Consider the following 19,002-nt stretch of genomic DNA (forward strand, 5'->3'; position numbering starts at 1 on the left):
TAAGATTCTGAACTTTTATTTTTCTGGCATGAAAAGTACAAATAATTAAACAATTCCATGTAAAAGTCTGTTACCGCGGCCAGGCCTGTAATCCCGGTAATAAATAGTGTCTAAACTCAACGCAAAGTGTTCTTGTTGGGTTTTGGGTGTTTTTTTTGTCTTTTTTTTTTTTTTTTTTAACAGTTCTTTTATCACCTCCAACATGGACTCTGTCTTGATTTGAAACCATCCAAATAAATAACAGGATGAAGGAAGGGCTGGAGGGGCTGAGCCCCTTCCCCACGGGCCCTGCCCCTGCCCCACGCAGGGATGCGGAAGACCCCAGGCCCCACCTCCCCTGGGGTGAGGGGCTGGCCTCCAGGAAGGGGGCCTGGCTGGCTGGGCTGAGTTCTGTGTTTTAGAAAAAGGAGTCCCCTCCCAGTTGGGGGTGGCAGGGGCCCAGGGCCTCAGTTGAGGGGGGTGTGGGGAGGTGCCCCCTCTCTGGAGCCCGGCCTCCCCCAGGGTGGGGAACAAACCCAGCCCTTATTGCTCACAGATGCCTCCGCCACGCTGTCCACGTGTGGACACGCGTCGCTGCGGGCGGACAGCAGAGGGGAGAAAGCCCCAAGAAAACAGAGGGAGAGGGATGGACCCGCTGGGGGGCCTGCCCTGCTGGAGGGGAGTGGGGAGGTTGGGGAGGACTTAAAAACCACAAGAATAAATAGGTTTGTGTATCAAGAACAAGCTAGGGTTTCACCAGCTAAATAGGACTGAAAAAATTCTCAAGACGAGCAAAAATAATCCCATTAAAGACCCCGGACGTCGCTGGCTGCAGGGACCTCCCTGCAGAGCACAGGCCCCCCCACGGGGCGCCGCTCGGCTACCATTACTGTTATTAATAATTATTATTACTTTAATGATTCCACTTCCCCTTTTATAAATAAATTAGGCATAACCACGTCTCGGCAAAACTTAAAGAAACAAAGAGAACATCGTGGTTCCTTTAAACTTGCAAACTGGATGAAGGAACAGAAATATACACAAATGTCCTTACAGGGCAACAAGGATAAATAGTTAACATAGCAATAAGTTAAAACTACAAGAAGCTCAATTCGGCAAAAAAGTACAAGAAAGTTAACTGGTGCCAGTTTATGTCTTTTTTTTTTTTTTCTTTTTTTTTAAATCTCTTCTGTGTGTGTGGTTTTTTTCCTCTTCCTTTTTTTTTTTTTTTTGTCGCTTTTTTCCTCTTCTGTTTGTGTTTTTTTGTCGCTTTTTTGATTTTTTTTTTTCTTTTTGTTCCTTGCAGCAGAAGCTCCACAGACGTTTAATAACAACACCGGGAGGGGTCGGGGAGAGAGAGCTGGGCAGTCAGATGGGGCCAAGGCCAGACACCAAACGCAGGGACACCGGAGGAGGGGCTGAAACTAGGGTTTGCCGTTCTTGGTTCTGACTGGGCCCACTGTGGGGGTGAGGGCCTGCGAGGGCTCCCGAGGGCTCCGGCCTTTGGCTTCTGTTGGATTTTTTTTTTTTTAAACAAAGAATGAAAACTAGGGGGATGGAAAAGCCCAGACAGAAGCCGAGGCTGGGGCTCGGGATGGGGGCTGCGTCCACTGCCCTCACTGATCTGGAAAGACAGAAAAACCCAACAAACTGAAAGGGGGTGACAAGTGGACGGGAAGAGAAGGTGGGGCTGGGCCGCTGGGCCAATCCACCCTGGGCCTGTCCAGGAGAGTGGTGGGCGCTTGCTGCTGGGGGAGGCTCTGGAGCAGGGAGGCTCAGGGCCCAGTCTCCCCCTTGGCCTTGAGGGCCAGGGCCTTTGGCCCAGGGAGGCTCAGCCCCAGGGTCGGGGGTGGGGGTTCCTTTGGCCTCAAGTGTTGTGGGGGGGGGGGGGCTGCCTCCAGCCCACCATGATGCCAAAAGGGTAACGAGGTATCCTGTGTCTGGATGCATGGACGCTGTGTGTGCACGCCTGTGACCGTGGGCAGCAGGGACCACTGAGGAGCCAGGAGAGATCTCTGCAGAGAACCTGGGGCGGGGCCGGTGGGGCTGGAGTGTAGCGGGTGGGGTGGGGCCAGCCGTCCTTGCTAAGGGAGGAAGTGGGCTGTGGACTGGGCTGGGGTCTGGGCTGTGACCGCTAACCTGGGCCTGAACGATGCTGTGGGCATGTCTGTGTGTCTCTGGGTGTTGTGACTATGTGTCTCCATGCTTGGGTGTCTAGATTTATGTCCAAATGAATCTGTCTCCACATGGCCACGTGCACGTGAGGTAATGTTCCCATCTTCACGTGTGCACATTTGTCCTTGGCCACACCCACCTGCGGTCACTTCCTCCCTTGGCCACACCCACCTGCGGTCACTTCCTCCCTTGGCCACATTTGCCCACGTCCGAGTCCACCATGGCCATGCGTGTGTAGCCCCATACTTTGCTCTTCCATGTTTATTGGGCCAAGGAGTTTTCCTGAGGCGTGTCTCTGGGTCCCTCTGTGCTGCTGTGTGTGTCCCTGGGGGGTGTGTACATGTGCCTGCCCCTGTGTATCTTTGCGTGGCTGTGTTTCTCGGTGTGGCCCCATGGACCCTCAGCTCCTAAGCCCTGCTCCCTGTCCCTGCCCCAGTTGGTAAACATAACCTGCCAAAATATTTTTTTTTTGTCTTTTTTTGTGTTTTTTTTTTTTTTCAAGTTCAAGAATCCCCAGTAAAAATTCTCCACGAGGTCTTTTTTCCCTTTTTACAAAAATAGAGTTTTTCTTCCCCTCCCACCCCCCTTTTTTTTTTTTCATTTTGTCTCTGTTTCCAGCCCCTCCCCCTGCTCCTCACATTCCACACCAAGGGGCTCTGGGCCAGGGCTGACCACACCCCTCTCATGTTTCACTTTTTTGGGGATTTTTAAACCTGATCCCCCCGTCTCAGGCTCACCTAGGTAACTGGGGAGGCCTGGGCAAGGGGGCCTGGGAGGGCACCCCCAATGCGCCCCACCCCAAGCCATCCGTGGAGGGTGGTTGAGGGGTGGGCTAGGGGCACATCTCTGCTTTCATTTTAGCCGAAAAAGGAAACAAAAACCTTCACCATGAACGAAACCAAGACGAGAGAGTGAACAGCCCAGCCTAGGGGGTAGGGGCATTAGGATGGGGGAGGGGGCCCCCCCCGGCACCCCCCATGCCCTGCAGACCCTCCCACCAAGTGCTCACCCTGTGGCTTCTGCAGGGACGCAGGGCCCTCGTGCCGTCCGTGGTCTGCCTGCGCTGTCTCTCTCGGGCCCCCTGTCTCTCTCTCTCTCTCTCTCTCTTTCTCTCTCTCTCTGTCTCTGCTGCCCGGGGAGGGTGGGGAGGGCGGCGGCGCCTCAGGCCTTGTGCTGTTTGCTGGTCTTGAAGGACACCTGCAGCACGCGCTCGCCCAGGCGGTAGCCATTGAGGCTGGCGATGGCCATGGCCGCCTCGTCGTAGTTGGTCATGGTGACGAAGCCGAAGCCCTTGCACTTGTTGGTGGTGAAGTCACGGATGACCTTGACGTTGGTGACCGCCCCGAAGGGCCCGAACAGCTGCCACAGAACGCTCTCGTCCGCTTCCGGAGACAGGTTGTACACGAAGATGCACCAGCCGGCGCCCGCTGCACCCCCCGAAAGGCCCACGCCCGCAAGGCCGCTCATGCCATCGATGGCGATGGGTGAGAACCTGGCGATGAGCGACAGGGGACTACTTTGGGGGTCACGCGGGCTCTGCCCTGACCCCCGGCATGCCCCCTGACCCCTCTTGACCTCTGACTGTGCAGTGACCTTGGGACTGTGTGACCCTGCATTGGCCCTGTGACCTTCATCTGAGACCCCATCCACCTTAAACCTCACACTCTGAGCCACTCTGAGATACCAGCCCCCATCTCCACCCTGACCTGAAGCCCTGTCCTGACCTCTGACCCTCTCTGAATGTTAGGTCCTCACCCACCATCCTTCCCTGAGTCCCAACCCACCTCCTGAGCCCATGACCTTGGACCCCACCTGATCCTCAGCCCTGTTGATCCCTGACCCCTTCCCCTCACCTGGCAACCACTCTCCCCTTGGCATTTCTTCCCACCCAATTCCTGTCCTCACCAGCCACTCAGACACCACCCTGACCTCACCCTTGGCAATGCCGCCTCTTTTGCCACACTGGCCATCCTGCCAGGAGGAGGCCCACCCGGAAGGGCAGTGCTGGAACCAGGGTGCGAGTGTGGCCTTTAAGTGTCCCCTTCTGGTTATTCAGGTCTCAGCTCCGTGGTCACCTCCTCTCTCTGGCCCTCTTCAGCTTTTTCCTACTTATGTACATATGTATGTACATATGTGGGCTTCCCAGGTACTGCTAGTAGTAAAGAACCCACCTGCCTATGCAGGGGACATAAGAGACCTGGGTTCGATCCCTGAGTCGGGAAGATCCCCTGGAGGAGGGCATGGCAACCCACTCCAGTATTCTAGCCTGGAGAATCCCACGGGCAGAGGAGCCTGGCTGACTACAGGCCATGGGGTCGCTAAGAATCAGACACAACTGAAGTGACTTGGCAGGCACACGTGTACATGTGTATGTTTTCGGGGGTTTTTTGGCGCACCTCGAGGCATGCAGGATCTTAGTTCCCCGACCAGGGATTGAACCTGCTCCCTCTGCAGTGGAAGCTCAGAGTCTTAACCACTGGACCACCAGGGAAGCCCCCAGGCCTTTTCCTATTTAAATCGGATATTTATTCTCAGCTCCATCTTCCCTGCAAGGTTCGGTTCCGGCTCCCAGGCCCAGAACAGCTCTCAGCACCAGTCGGCCCTCGGGAGAGGTGTGTGGAGTCAAAGAATAGAGGAAGGGGCAGAACTGGCTTCACCACATTCCGTGCTGGCTCCCTGCCTTCCTGAGGCTCCTCTACACCTCAGGACCCAGGACACCAAGGGCCTTAAGCTGTTTATATGATTGCTGGGCTCACTCTCTCCTCCTGGACTTTGCAAAGCCATCTCTGCTGCCAGGAACCCTGATTCTCTTCTGGCCCCGAGTGATGTCTCCATTGGATGTCCATCAACCTGTCTCCTACCCTACCTCCCAGATCACTGTTCATCTGTCTCCTTCCCCAAAGGACTGAGATAAGTAATAATATTAACAATAATCATAAGAGCTGCTGCCTTTTACTGAGCGAGCCCACACTGTGTGCCAAGCATCAAGCTCAGTGTCTTTCCATTTCCACCAGGGCCACCAGGGGCAAGTCTGACTGGGCCACGCTGGGTTCCCAACCCCAAGCCATGCTCCTGGCACTCAGCATGTGCTCAGTAGCTCTTGATGGTATAGACACAGGGACCTTCAGAGGATCAGGATGTGTACAGTATAGCAGGGGCCTCAAGGTTCCTTGCCAGCTAAGAGGCGGAAAGGGGGCATCCTGTGACCCTCAGCAGAGATGACCAACAGTGGCCAGTGGGGGCACAGCTGTGACCCAGGCAACCCTGCCTGCCTTTCAGTGGAATGGAGAAGGCCACAGATAGGCCGTCTGGGTCCAAATTTCACAGTAGCCCTTTCTAGGCACTTAGCAGACTCAGTATTCCCCAGATCTCTTGATGGTCACACTATGCCCATACATGGGCAGTCCTGGGGGTGAGGTGGGGGAGGGCTCCATCAGGGCAAAGGTCCCAGGAGGGAATACGGAGGGGCTGGGGGCAGCAGGGCAGGGGCACTCTTACCTCTTGACTCCATAGGCCATGTTGAGCAAGTTGTCCAGCCTGTGGAGGCAGAAGGGGTGGTCACTGGTGGCTTCTGGGCACACCCCCTGGCTGTGACACTGCAGCCAGCCTGCCCTCCCCGCCCCCAGCCAGCAGGCCAGCAGTGCTGCCGGCCCTGCCCCCTCCCGCCTGCTCCCCGCCCGGCTGGACACCGCCTGGCACGGAACCGCGGTCACTCACTCGGGCACCGCCTCATGCCGGTCCTGCTACCCACTCTTCACTGGCATCCTCGCCCTCCCACACTGGACACCCAGTCTTGCTCTCCCATGCCACCCCCCCACCTGCCCCCAACTCCAGCTCTTGGGTCCCTAGATGGGAAGTTTCAAGTCTCTTCTCCAAAGTGCCTGGGTCAGGCAAGTGACACGGCCTCTCTGAGCGTCAGGGTCCCTGGGGACCCTTTGTCCCTCAAGGGACAAGATGGGCTCTGATCTCATGGCATCACTGAGCAGAAAAAGCAAGGGTGCCTGCCCCCCAGGGAGTACTCTGTGGCTTGCACCTGTGGAACCAGCAGCTGGAGCCACGTGCCCAAGGGAGGGGGCAGCCGGGGCTGACCCGATCGGGTAGTTCTAGAACTCTTGACGCCAATAATAATACTCACAGTGGCCTGTGGACATTGAGTGCCTGCTGTGTACAAGGGCCTGGCCTCAACACAGGACAGGCCCCCACATTTCCTCTTTTCTGCCCTCAGCAGCCCCAGAGTGTGGGCATCGTCCCGGAGTCTCTCCACTGTGCAGGAACGGGGTTCAAGGAGGGCACCTGCAAGCCTCGGGCACCCGGTTCTGGGGGTCTGGGGTATCTAGGGGCAGGGAGCGGCAGGGGCTCACCGAAAGCGCTGTGTCTGGTGGTGCAGGGGGCCTGCGTAGCGCCGGGCGGAGGACTGGTAGAGCTGGGTGAGCAGCGCCTGGCCCGTCTTCTGACTCGGGTTGTTGGCAAACTTGACCGTGATGGGCTCGGCCGCACCCAGCGGCTTCTGCCCGTTCAGTCCTTTGATGGCCTCCTCGGCTTCGATCCTCTTGTCAAAGCGGATGAACCCCACACCCCGAGAGACACCTGCAGTGGGGCGCGAGGGCTTCATGGGGACCCGCCCCCTCCTGTGTGACCCCGCCCCCTCCTCCCTGCTGTTTGTTTCTCCACTCTCGTCCCACCTGGGTGTCTCTGTCCTGCGTGCCCCTGCCAGGTGAGCCCTCCCCGGCAGCCTCACCTGTGACCTGGTCCACCAGGATGCGAGAAGTGATGATGCGGCCGTACTGGGAGAAGAGCTGCTCCATCTCTTTCTGGCTCATGGTCTTGGGGAGCCCGCTGACGTACAGGTTCGCATCTCGGATAGAGGCAGAGCTGGGTCTGGCATAGGATACCTGGGGGAGGGGGTCAGGCAGACAGGGCTGAGGGCAAGACCCATATCACAGATGGGGAAAGTGAGGCAACACCCAAACTGCCACTGCGCGACAGACATCCCTCATCCATTTACTCAACAAATACCGTGAGTGGTCAGTCACCATGGGCAGTGGGCAGGAGTCAACCGGGGAGTGGTCAGAGGGGACGTGGCTGTGACCAAGATAATGAACGTGGCTCGGCCTGCGTAGAGCGATGACAAATACCTGCGCCTCTGCTGGGGGGGGGGTGGGGGGGGGGTACGTGTCTCCCTGGGGACTTTGGAGACCTTTGCGTCTCTAGCTCATGCTCTCAGGCTGGACATTCCAGCAGCATCGACACGTCTGACTTCTTTGGAAAGTGAACCTGGGGTGCTGGCCGGTCTCTTCCCTACTACACTGGGCACCCTCAGGGTCACTCAGATCTTTAGCCCACAGCTCAATCCTGACAGCTCCAGAATGTCTGAGCCAGCACTGGGATTGGCCCCTGAACTGCACACCTGCGTGATACCTGCCTCCAGGTGTCCTGTGAGGAGGCTTCATGGTGGAGGAGTCACACTCAGCAACCCCAACTTGCCTCCACTCAGTAATGACAGTTCTGTCGTTCCAGGCGCTCAGGTCCCCAGCCTTGGGTTGTCCTCGACGTGTCTATCACACCCACGTCTAAACACCATCATCCTATCGGCTCCACCTTCCTCCTTATCCAGAATCCACCTACTTCTCCCCATTTTCCTCCCATTGCTCATCCAGACCAGTGTAGCAGGCTCCACCCTGGTTCCCTGCTCCACTCCACACCCCCCCACAGGCTGTTCCTCCCACAGCAGCCAGGGGGCACCTGTGAGCATCTGAACCAGGTCACATCCCTCTGCTTAGACTCCTCGGTGTCTCCCACCTTCTCAGAGTTCAAGTGCTTCTCATGGCCCACAGGGCCTTGCATGACCTGACCCATCACCACCCCCCGCGCTCATTTCAGCCCACTGTCCCCCTCAACATCTCTATTCCAGGCACACAGGCCTCCCTCCATGTTCCCCAAACACTAGGTTTGCTCCACCCTCAGGGCCTTTCGCTTGCTGTCCCCTGGGCTTCCAACTCTCTTCCTCGCCTTTCTTCTCCTCCATGCCTCTTGTGAAATATCCTCCTGGTCCTTTCCCATCCGCATTTGGTCCTCCACCCTTAGCCCCGTTCCTCTCTCAAAGCCCTTCTCTCAGTTATGAAATAAGACACATTTCCCTATGACCCTTCGATTCATTAATTGTGGTCCAGCCCAACAATGAAACTCTCTGCAACTGTTTGAAAAATGGTGGATGTGTATATTTATTTCCCCGAAACAGTGGTGAGTATTGTAAAGTGGGGGAAAGAAAAGTCCATTTACAGAGCAGCGACTATTGTGTGACCCCATCTCATTGTGTGTTTATCAATGTCCTGGAAACATGGTCTAGAGGGCCCACCCCCAAACGCTAACAGGGTGAGCTAGAGCTATCGGGGGCAGGGGGTGGGAGGATAAGCTCCTTCCTCCCTTACTTCTGCTGATGTCTATCTTTCTGTTTCTTCTAAATTAACCTCTGGGTAGAGGAGGTCATTGTCAAGGGTCCAGCTTTCGTTTAGGGAGGTGAGTTGCAAGGGCATATTACTTCACTAGAAGTCACTAATTAAAAAATGAACAAAATGAAAAAAAATAAACCAAACAAAACAAAAACAAAAAAAAAATGAACAAAATGAATAAACTGGGCCAAGGGTATATTGCTTCTGGAGTGGGGGCAGGGAGATTCTAATTGATGCAATTGTGCGTACCCGGGGCCCTCCAGAAAACTAAAAGACAAACATCACAGCTGCTATATTTCAGTAATAACAATGAAAACTCATGGCAATGTATTTGATGGCTTCCACTCTTCCCCACCCTAGGGGCTGTGCCTTTTTTAGGGATGACGACTTGTTGATGGATTGGAGCTGGGGGACGGGGGAAGGGACGCTGAACTCCTAGGTGGGTTTTGGGGTCAGGGGTCATCCAAGGCAGAGTCGGCATTCAGGGTCCTTTCCCATCCTTCCATGACGTGGGCTGACCCAGGTCCTTCACCTGGGTATGGGCTCCTCCTACACCCCTTGACCAGGATAGGGCTTGGCACACAATGGATAGCTGGAAATATTTGGGGCACAACCTGCTGGAACACCTAGTTAGGACCAGCCAAACACCACAGCCACCCAGGCACACACACACACGGGGCCACACTAGGATTCCCACTGCACAGCTCCGGTGACTACACCACCAGGAGGGGGACACAAGGCCATTGCCACATTCATGGAACTCCAGGGTAATTACAGTAAGAATCATAGAACCAACCACACACCTGTCATACCACTGCACAAGCCCTCGGTGTCACACACATCCCACCCCGAATGGGGCACAGCTAGACACACCCACACAATTTCACCATAACACACAAACACCCTGTCACAGCAAGACACACCCACGCAGCCCCACCAGGTCACAGCCGGAGTTGTAGTGTGTCACAAAGCACCTACCAAGAAAACCCCATGTCCTCAGAGACAGAGAGTAACACAACCTGAGTCTATAAGAGCCAGGCCCGCAGGATGACAGCCACTGACCTAGCCACGGGGTCCCACAGACACCATGTCTTACAGCCTAGGGTGCCACGCACTACACACGCATGCCACATCACCCGCATACAGTAGCCCTCAGGGTCATACAGTTCATCACTAGGGTCCATCCTCACAGCCTGGGGGCTTCTGGGTCCACTTGGCCACAGAGGGACCCATCAGACCCTTGTCAGCCTCCACATCAGGGAGAGGAAGAGATTCCAGCACCTCTGTTTTTATGCCAAACTGGGGGCCAGATGGGCATCCTCCCCAGCCTACCCTCCCCCAGGATTCAGAAGCAGATTTGTGGGGTGGAGCCCAAACACCCCCAGGCAAACCCGGAGAGGGGGTTTCCATGGTGATTTCCCCCCCACCTTCCCAGGGAACCTGGGCTCGCAGGGTCCCAGCTGCAGCTGCTGAGAGGGGAGGTCATGGGGGGGAGGGGCATTGCACAAAGGTGGGGGAAGGGCCCACCCCTAATCCCACCCTCCCAGACCCTAGTTAGGCTCCAGATGGCAGATGGGCCCCCCTCTCCCCCATTTCCATGACAAAGGCAGGGAGGGGGCTGCACACCAGACCCTGGTCACTCCTACAGCTGAGGGGGTGGGTACCTCCAGGGCCTGGCTGACTCCTTGAGTTGCCAGAGAATGTGGGGTTGATCATCTCCCCATCAACAGGTGAGGAAACTGAGATTCAGAGAGCCAGAGTCATTGGCTCTGGGGCCCCAGACAGAAAGCCTTTGGGGAATGATTTGAACCCCTTAGGGGATGAGCCATGGGGGAGGATGGGTGGCCGTAGGGGGAATGGACATGTGGGGAGGGTATGGCCAGGGGGGTTGGGTGGCAGTGGAAGGGTCAGTTCAGGTGGGTGGTAATAAAGAGGAAATGGGCACAGCCAAGATGGGGAGTCACAGGAACCAGGGCGCTGACCTTGATGGTCTTCGTCTGCAGTTTGAGGCCGTTGAGGGTGTTGATGGCTTTGTCTGCATCGTTGGGGTCAGAGTAGTTCACAAATCCGTAGCCGAGGCTCTGCCCTGCAGGCAGGACCAGGACGATGACCTGCCAGGGTCCTCCCAGACCCAGGCCTGAGAGGCTGACCACCCCCATCACAGTTATGAGAACCAGGATTCCACCCTTATTTATTCCCCCAGTGTACCACCCTACCCCCAGGACACCTCAGACCCCTCCAGTATCCCACCTAGGGTTGCATCTGTCTCCCCATCACACCTCACATTCCACCAAGGTCCCACCTGCTCCTACCTGGGCTCACACCTGGCTCCCCATCATACCTCAGGCCCCACGAGGGTCCCACCTGCTCTCATCACCTCCCACCCGGGGTCACTTCTGGCTCCACATCACACATGTACTTCTGAGGCTGCCACCTCCATCCCCTACCCCTACCCGCCAGAAGCCACACCTGTGATCTTGTCCCGAACCAACTTGCAGGACTCGATGTCACCAATGCTGCCGAAGAGGCTCTTGAACTCATCCTGGGTCATATTCTGGGGCAAGTAGTTGACAATGAGGTTTGTCTTGCTGTCATCAGTGGCTCCGTTTGTACCAAGGAGTGGCCCGTTGGGCAGGGCCGGGCCGGCCGGGCCCCCTGCCACCTGAGACTCCATGGCGCCGAGTATCTGCTGGAGACAACAGGCCACACCCACTCATGGCCCAGTCCCCACACCAGGGTTTGTGGTGACAGATGTGTCATGTCTGACATAGGCTTGAACACTCAGAGGGGATAAGGTATTATTCTTACAGCCCCTCCCACTCCTTGAGCACTGGGCAAAGCATTTTGTGTGTGATTTTACCTGGAAAAAGTCCGTATATAAATGCCATATATGCCCTTTTGCACATATGCTTGCCCATTTGTCTAAAACCAATCTACACTTTTAGAATAATGAAATGAATACTTTTGTATTCAGAATTAAAATTGCAACCTTTTTAATTCACTATGAAACCCTCATAATCCCATTCCTGACCTTGTACTTTGCTCTTCCCACCAAAGGCAAGTCCTATCCAAATATGTTAATATTTCTTTTGCTTTATGCATAATTTTCCCACTAGGTGTTTACACCTCCCCACCTGTTTTTCCACTGAGCCATTTTGGATTTTTTCTGTATAACATAATAACATCTGCAAATAATGATATTCTTCTTTATCGCCAATCTATACCTATTATTTATTTTTCTTGTCTTATTGCAGGGGCTACCTTGTGATCAGTTCAGTTCAGTTCATTTCAGTTGCTCAGTCGTGTCCGACTCTTTGCTAGTGGCTTTTTATTCTTGAAACATTAAAGGAAATGCTTTAAATATTTCACAGCTAAATATGATCTTTACTATAGGTTTTTTGGTAGATGACTTTTATCAAGTTAAGAATGTTTAATTTTATTCCTAATATCCTAACAAGATATTTTTTAAAGGAATGGATATTGAATTTTATTGACTATCTTTTTCTACATCTATTGAAATAATTTTTTTTGCTTTACTATATTACTATCATGAACTGCATTAATTGATTTTCTAATATTAAGTCAACTTTCCTAAGCTAAACTAAACTTGGTCATGTTGCAGTTTTGTTTATATACATTGTTTGATTTGATTTGCCACATTTTTTGATGGTTGTTTGTTTGGGATTTTTAACATCTATGTTCAAGAACGGGCTTCCCTGGTGGCTCAGATGGTAAAGAATCTGCCTGCAATGCAGGAAACCCTGGTTCAACTCCTGGGTTGGGACGATCCCCCAGAGAAGGGGATCTTTTACCTGGAAAAAGTCCATCCATATATAATGAAGACTCTACCAATCTATTTGGGTTTCTAGGTGAGGGCACCCTATTCACCAACTGTGCCATAGGAGAAGACCTAAGGAAATGCTAGCTACTTTCCCTTCTCATGCCCATGACAGACAATACCAACCAATCCCAGCACTGTGGGGAGAATACTACCCACTCCAGTATTCTTCCTGGAGACTCCCACGGACAGAGGAACCTGGCGGGCTACAGTCCATGGGGTCACAAGGAGTCAGACACTATGTTTTTTGATCCATGCAACAGCTCAGTAGAAGTTAATTATGCTATGACAAAGAATATGAGGCTCAGAGATGTTAAAGAACATATTAAAGTCACACAGCATATCAGTGGTGGCATTTGGAATGCAAATGCAGACCTGTCTACACCTGAAGACCACTCTCTACCATTCTCTATGAGAGTCAGTCAGTCAGTCAGGTACCAGCTCTAACTCCTTGTTTTGTGTGCTTGGATATACTCCTTATTCTCTTGGGGTCCTCTGACTCACTTTGCTGAAAATTCAAATAATTAGCCTTGGCTATCTTAAGAGTCATGTAGAGAAAGAAGAATTTGAAAGCCACATCTGGGCTCAGAAGGAAACAGTGCTGCGGTTGGTTGGTATTGTCTGTCATGGGCATGAGAAAGGAAAGTAGCCAGCATTTCTTTAGGTTTTTCTCCTATAGCACAGCTAGTGAATAGGTTTCCCTCACCTAGAAACCCGAATAGATTGGTAGAGTCTTCCTAGAGGGATGAATTAAGAAGGATTTAAAGCCATATTCAGTTTCAGGAGGAAAGACCATTGTGTGATTGATTAGCAATGTCTATTGCGGTGATAGAAAGAGCCAGCAGGTTCACATCATCTCAGTCATCCCTGCCCCAAAATATCATACCATAGTTGTCCCCAGATTTTGGGCATATTGTGTACTAGGCACAGAGCAAGGCCCTCTACAGGCAATTTTTCTTTTTTCCTTATTCACAACTCTGAAAAGAAGAGGGTTTTATTTCCTCAGCTTAAGAAATGTTGTTTAGGTGCTAAGTCTTATCTGACTCTTTTGAACCCCATGGACTGTAGCCTACCAGGCTCCTCCATTCGTGGGATTTTCCAGGAAAGAAAACTGGAGTGGGTTTCTATTTCCTTTTCCAGGGGATTTTCCTGGCTCAGGGATTGAACCTGCGTCTCCTGCATCGGCAGGCAGGTTCTTTACCACTGAGCCACCTGGGAAGCCTGTTTAAGAGATGCTACAGAAAAAAATAAAAGAGAGAGAGAGAGACTCTGGACTAAATGGGCTTTCCAGAGGGCACTAGTGGTAAAGAACCTGCCTGCCAATACAGGAGACTAAGAGATGGCGGTTTGATCCCTGGGTTGGGAAGATCCCTTGAAGGAGGGCATGGTGACCCTCTTCAGTATTCTTGCCTGGAAAATCCCACAGACAGAGGAGCCTGACGGGTTATGGTCCATAGAGTTGCAAAGAGCTGGACACGAATGAAACGACTTAGTATGCACGCATATGGACTAAATGCTTGTGTCCCTCCAAATTCATATGTGAAACCCTTATTCCCGATGAGATGGTATTTGGAGGCGGGGCATTTGGGAGGTAATTAGGTCATGAGGATGGAGCCTTATAAAAAGGGCCAGATGATCTCTCTCCACCATATGAAGACAGTGATAATATAACCATCTGCAAACCAGGAAGCTGGCCCTCACCACGAAACCAAATCAGCCCACACCTTGATCTTGGACTTCTCAGCCTCCAGAACTATGAGAAATAAATGTCTGTTGTTTAAGCCACCCAGTTAATGGTATTTTAGTCAGCCTGAGCTGACTAAGACAACAGATGAGGAGAGTGAGGTTCAAAGATGTTTAAAAAATTACCAAGATCATGCAGTCCCTAAATGGTGAAACAGGGATTTGCACATGAGCTTTAATGATGAGAAGTCTATAGTTCTGACTTCTACTGCCAACAAAGCCTAGTGCTGGCTCTCACATTTTCCAGCTGTGTCCTTAGGTATGCTGCTTCACACTTCTGGGCCTCTGCTCCATTTTCGTGAAAACTCCAACAAATTACCAGTATAGTGACCAGAAAACTGATTGTGGGTGCAGCTGGAAAGCATTCTGGGATCGGTTGGCTATGTCTGCCGTATACACAGTCATGGGAAGTGGAAGCAGGCTTGTCCTGTCCACCAGTCCTGCTATTAATAATCATCCCGCTTCACTGACACCTCCCGTGTCCGGTACCCGGGAAAGAACTCAGAGACACTGCATGATATAAATGGAGAATTTGATTTCAAACCTGGATATGTTGGACTTCAGAGCTGTTTCTAATGACTGGCCAGCACACTGGGGGCAGCTCTGCCACCATATGGCTGTACGTCCTCAGAGACAATCTTGGCTCTTCTTTGGGCTTCTGCTTCCTTGTCATTTATTCTTATTTAAAGGATGGCTCAGAGGGTCAACTCCCCTGCAGCTCCAATTGGCTGGGCGTGGCTATCTGGGAGATCTGCCTGGAGAATTATTCTTTATTTTTTTCCATTTTTGGCTGCATCATGAAGCTTATGGGATGTTAGTTCCCTGATGGGGGATTAAACCTGGGCCCTCGGCAGAGAGAGCATGGAATCCTAACCTCCGGACCACTGGGGAATTCCCTGGAGGATTATTCTGAAGCCACATCCAGTCTCACCAGGAATACAGACTTGGTTGATTAGCAATGTCTGCAGCAGGCTCCTGAAAGAAAGCAATAACGTACACTCCACACATCAGTATCCTGGTCTTAAAACAACACTTTACTAATAACATAGCCATGAGTTGAGGGCCTGCTATGTGCCAGACAAAATTCTCTATGTGAAAATTCCCAGGCAGTTCTCCCAACATTGAATATTATGGAGCTCTTTTCATCATTTAACAGATGACAGATGAGAAAGCTGAGTCTCATTGAAGGAGAAGGGGTTGAAACAAGGTTGGGTAGCACACAAAAAGTGGACCAAGAATTCAAATCCAGGGTTTAGACCCAAGAGCCCACTCTCTTGGTGAAATGGCCAATAATAAAAATAATAACAATAACAAAGCAAAGCCGAGCACCCACTCAACCCCAAGCCCTGGGGATCACTACATTTAAACCTACTCTGTTGGCCGAGTCTACTCATTCAACTCAACAAGTTATTTACTAGCTGCCACCAAGCTGCTGCTTCCACCCTCCTCACTGTGTGTCCTTTGACACTCATGCTGCCTCCCTGGGCCTTTGTCCAAAGACTAAAAATATGCCACAGAGGTCCCCCATGTATGGAGAGCTGGAGTCTGAATTTATGTCTGGCTTCAGCAAGTTATTATTCTGTGATCAGTTAATGATGTCTATGCAAGCCCCAAAAAGCAGGACATAGTACGCAAGGCACATCAGATTCTAGCTTTGGAAGCCCTACTATATGCACTGAACATGTATAATTTTCACTGTTTTTCCACAATCATGCTGAAAGCTGGAGATTATCTCCATTTCTCAAATGGAGAAATTTAGGTGAAAGGAAACTGTGACTTGCCCAGGATGACAAGGAAGTGGCAGGGATGGTTTTTGGGTTTGATTCCTTGATCTGATGACCCTAGAGCCTACAAGGTTACTGGTTCTCCACCTCCCTGAATGCTATCATCAACTTGGATGGGGTTAAGAGGAGATTGGGGGGTTCCCACTAGGGATCTTGAAGCCCAGCCTGCTAATCTCAACCTTCCCCCACCCCATCTCCCTCGCATCTGTGCCAGAGCTTAAAGGGATCAGTGTCGCATTTCCTCCGAGGCTGAGCCGGCTGAGCTGCTAATGGGGATCGGATTGGTGGAGGCCACACCCTCTCGGGCTTCAGCCCACAGCAAATGCATGGCCCAGGATGACACAGGAATCACAGAGACCTTCGAGGGCTGAGGGCTGTCCCAGGACAAGGATGGAGAGGTGAAGTCAGAGGGGAGGAAGGCAGATTAAAGACGGAGCAAGTGGGAAACTGCCCCCACCCTCCCGCCCACACTCTCTCTGGCTCTTCCTCTGGGTCTTTCCCTCTTTCTGCTACACTTTTCCTGTTTCTCTTCTCTGTCCGAGTCTCTCCCCTCCGTCCTTCTTTCCCCTCTGCACCCTTCTCTGTCTCCCCTTCCGTCTCTCTCTTCCTTCAACTCTTTTGTACTATCATACAAACATCTGACATATGGATTTTTGCAGTGAACACACCTGAGATCATTTTGCTGTGTCAGACCCCTTGGCCTCCAGCTGTGCCCCGGTCCTAGTCACAGTGACAGATGCTTGGGCACCCACGACAATAGGGCATTGAGTGGCTATGCATGGTAAGGCTGGACCACCACGTGGTGCTAAGTGAGCCTCCCACTTCTGGGTCCTTCTCCCTTCATGCAGGGCCATCACTGTCTCAACTCATCCTCTGACTTCCTCCCAGCCTGTCTCAGTGGTGGGTCTCTGCCTGAGTACTTTCCATTAGAGTACTTTCCAGGACTCCGAGGGCTCCAAGGCCCTTGTGTGACCTCTGACCACACGTTCTCCCCTTTGTGCTTCAGCTTCCCTTTTTCAAATGGGGGCAGAGATCAGAGCAATGTATGCTGGGCTGTTCTGGGGGTGCTGAGGGTCCTCAGGAGGCCTCACTCACGTTCCTAGACCTGGGTGAGGTGCATGAGACAGTGAGGGAAAGGAGCTGGCCTGAGATCACACAGCAGGAAAGGGTGGCCTCTCTCAGGCCTCCTTTCTCAGAGCCAGGTGGGTGGGACTCAAGGTCTGGAAGGGGAGAGGCCCAGGTATGGAGGGAGTGCTGAACATACCCCCACCCATTATGCTCTCTACTACTCGAAAAAGAGGTCCGGAAAGAGATACAGGGTACAGAGACACACACGCAGAGACCTGACAGACAGAAAGAGCGAAAGAAGGAGGCCCGGGCGCTGGGACCAGACAAAGGACGCTCGGCGGCGCGGGGAGTAGAGTCGCGCGGCGGGGGCGGGGGTGGAGCCGGGGTGGGGCTAAAATTGGCCAGCCCCGCCCCCGGGATACGCCCGGGCTGCGGAGTGGAGTGGAAATCCGAGGGCTCGGGCGAGGCCGGGCCCCTGGGGCCCCGGGGGCGGGGTCTAGATGGGCGGGGCAGGGGCGTGGTAAGAAAGGGCGTGGCCGGGCGTGGCTGGGCGCTCGGGAGCTGACCAGCTCGGCGGCTGCTGAAAGCACCGGCGCTGGGCGACGGGCGCCGGTGGGCGGGCCGGCGGGCGCGTTCAAGGTCACCCCGCGGCCCTGAGCTCTGGCAGGGTGGGGCGTCTTGACCTGGCCTAGGGGGTCTGCCTGAGCTCCTTTCCCCATCCTCCGGAGGCGGGGGCTCAGGAGCGGCGGAGCACTAACCCCCCCGCGGGCCCTCTCTCCCCTCCCCCTCCCAGCAGCCTGAAGCGCCCGCGCGAGGCTACGGCCCGCGAAGAAGCACCGAGAAACAAAGGGACGCGGCGGCGGTGGCGGCGGGCCCGCGGGGCCTCCGGGCGCGCCCCCTCTTCTCCCCTCCCCGCTTGCCGCAAGGTCGACGGGCTCGAGAACGAGATGCCCGGCTCCCGGGCGCGGTCGAGGCCCAGGGCGCGCGATCCGACGCCACCCCTTCCCTGGGGCTCTCGGGGACTCCTTGCCGCCTGGTCCTGGCCCAGCACCAGTGATTGGGGCCCTGCGTTTGCCCGGGAGGCCTGCTGAGTCCGGGCCTGGATGGAGGAGGCATCCTCCGCCGCCGCGGCCCCTCCCCCATCAGGCCTGCTGAAGGGGGGCAATCCCGCCCCCAGGGCTCCGTAGGTTGTCCCCCGAATCGCAGGTCGATTCCCTAAGGCCTCTCAAGCCAAACTCTAAGCGCCCCCAGCACTCTGGGCGCGGCTCTGCCCACACTTAGGCCCCGAGGCTCGGTCCTACCCCCCCCCATCCAGGCCTAGCTAGGCCTGGTCCTACCCCCCCACCCCCATCTCCTCGGAGCCTGTGCCTAAACCCTCTCCGACTAGATTCCCTCTCAGCGACAGGGGAATACCTACAGTGACCATTCTTGTGTGCCCGGCGGGCGCGGTCCGTGTTGAGGGCGGCTCCGAGGGTCGTGCACTCTTTGGGGGGCGCTCGATGCTCAAGCCGGGGTCCTGCCGGGGCGGCCTCTGGTGCGGCCGCTGCAGAGGTCTCGGTGAGGGCAGCGGCTCCCTCGAGGGCCGGGAACGGGCCCGAGCCCGGGTACGCGAACGCGGATAACCGGGCCCCGGGGTGGCCTGCGGGCAGCAGGGGATGGAAAGAGGGAGCGGGCGCGGGATTGAGAACGCCCCCTGCGCGGCCCCGCGGGGCCCGGGGAGGTTGCGCTTCCCGACAGAGATCTCGGCGTTCTGCCTTTCGCCGCCGCCCCTCGGCCCGGCCGGTCCGGTCCCCGGTGTTCAGTCCTCTCCCCTCGCCCGCCCTCCCTCCCTCCCTCCGGCCCGCGCTGCGCGCTCCGCGCTCTGGGCCGCGCCGCCGCCGCCCCCAGCCCTTTATAGCAGCAGCTGCTAGCGCCGGCGTCGCTTATTGGCTGCAGCAACCGAGCCCCGCCTCCTCGCGGCGCCCGA

General features: G+C 54.4%; 1 protein-coding gene across 4 annotated transcripts; it reads right to left on the reverse strand.

Moving 5' to 3' along the window:
• ELAVL3 (ELAV like RNA binding protein 3) lies at positions 1-18,897 on the reverse strand. 4 transcript variants are annotated; one of them, XM_024994908.2, is made up of 7 exons: positions 18,454-18,897; positions 11,073-11,289; positions 10,586-10,689; positions 6,893-7,046; positions 6,516-6,741; positions 5,653-5,691; positions 1-3,646 (listed from the first exon to the last, which is right to left on the reverse strand). In XM_024994908.2, exons 1-7 carry the CDS (start codon positions 18,460-18,462, stop codon positions 3,316-3,318), a joined length of 1,080 nt encoding a protein of 359 aa, XP_024850676.1. In that variant the 5' UTR covers positions 18,463-18,897; the 3' UTR covers positions 1-3,315. The 4 variants fall into 4 exon arrangements, with proteins under 4 accessions (XP_024850676.1, XP_005208870.1, XP_024850675.1 ...); XM_005208813.4 differs by having other exon boundaries at positions 1-3,667; positions 18,454-18,896; XM_024994907.2 differs by having other exon boundaries at positions 11,073-11,292; positions 18,454-18,894.
• Positions 18,898-19,002: the final 105 nt, after the last annotated feature.

The sequence above is a fragment of the Bos taurus genome, chromosome 7 (genome assembly GCF_002263795.3).
Source record: "Bos taurus isolate L1 Dominette 01449 registration number 42190680 breed Hereford chromosome 7, ARS-UCD2.0, whole genome shotgun sequence".
Lineage (NCBI taxonomy): Eukaryota > Metazoa > Chordata > Mammalia > Artiodactyla > Bovidae > Bos > Bos taurus.

Coding starts and splice junctions, on each gene's coding strand:
- ELAVL3 (XM_010806863.3), bottom strand. Junction 5,692..6,515: donor CACCAGACACAGCGCTTTCG/GTGAGCCCCTGC, acceptor CTGCCTCCACAG/GCTGGACAACTTGCTCAACA. Junction 3,668..5,652: donor ATGGCCTATGGAGTCAAGAG/GTAAGAGTGCCC, acceptor CCCCCAAAGTAG/TCCCCTGTCGCTCATCGCCA.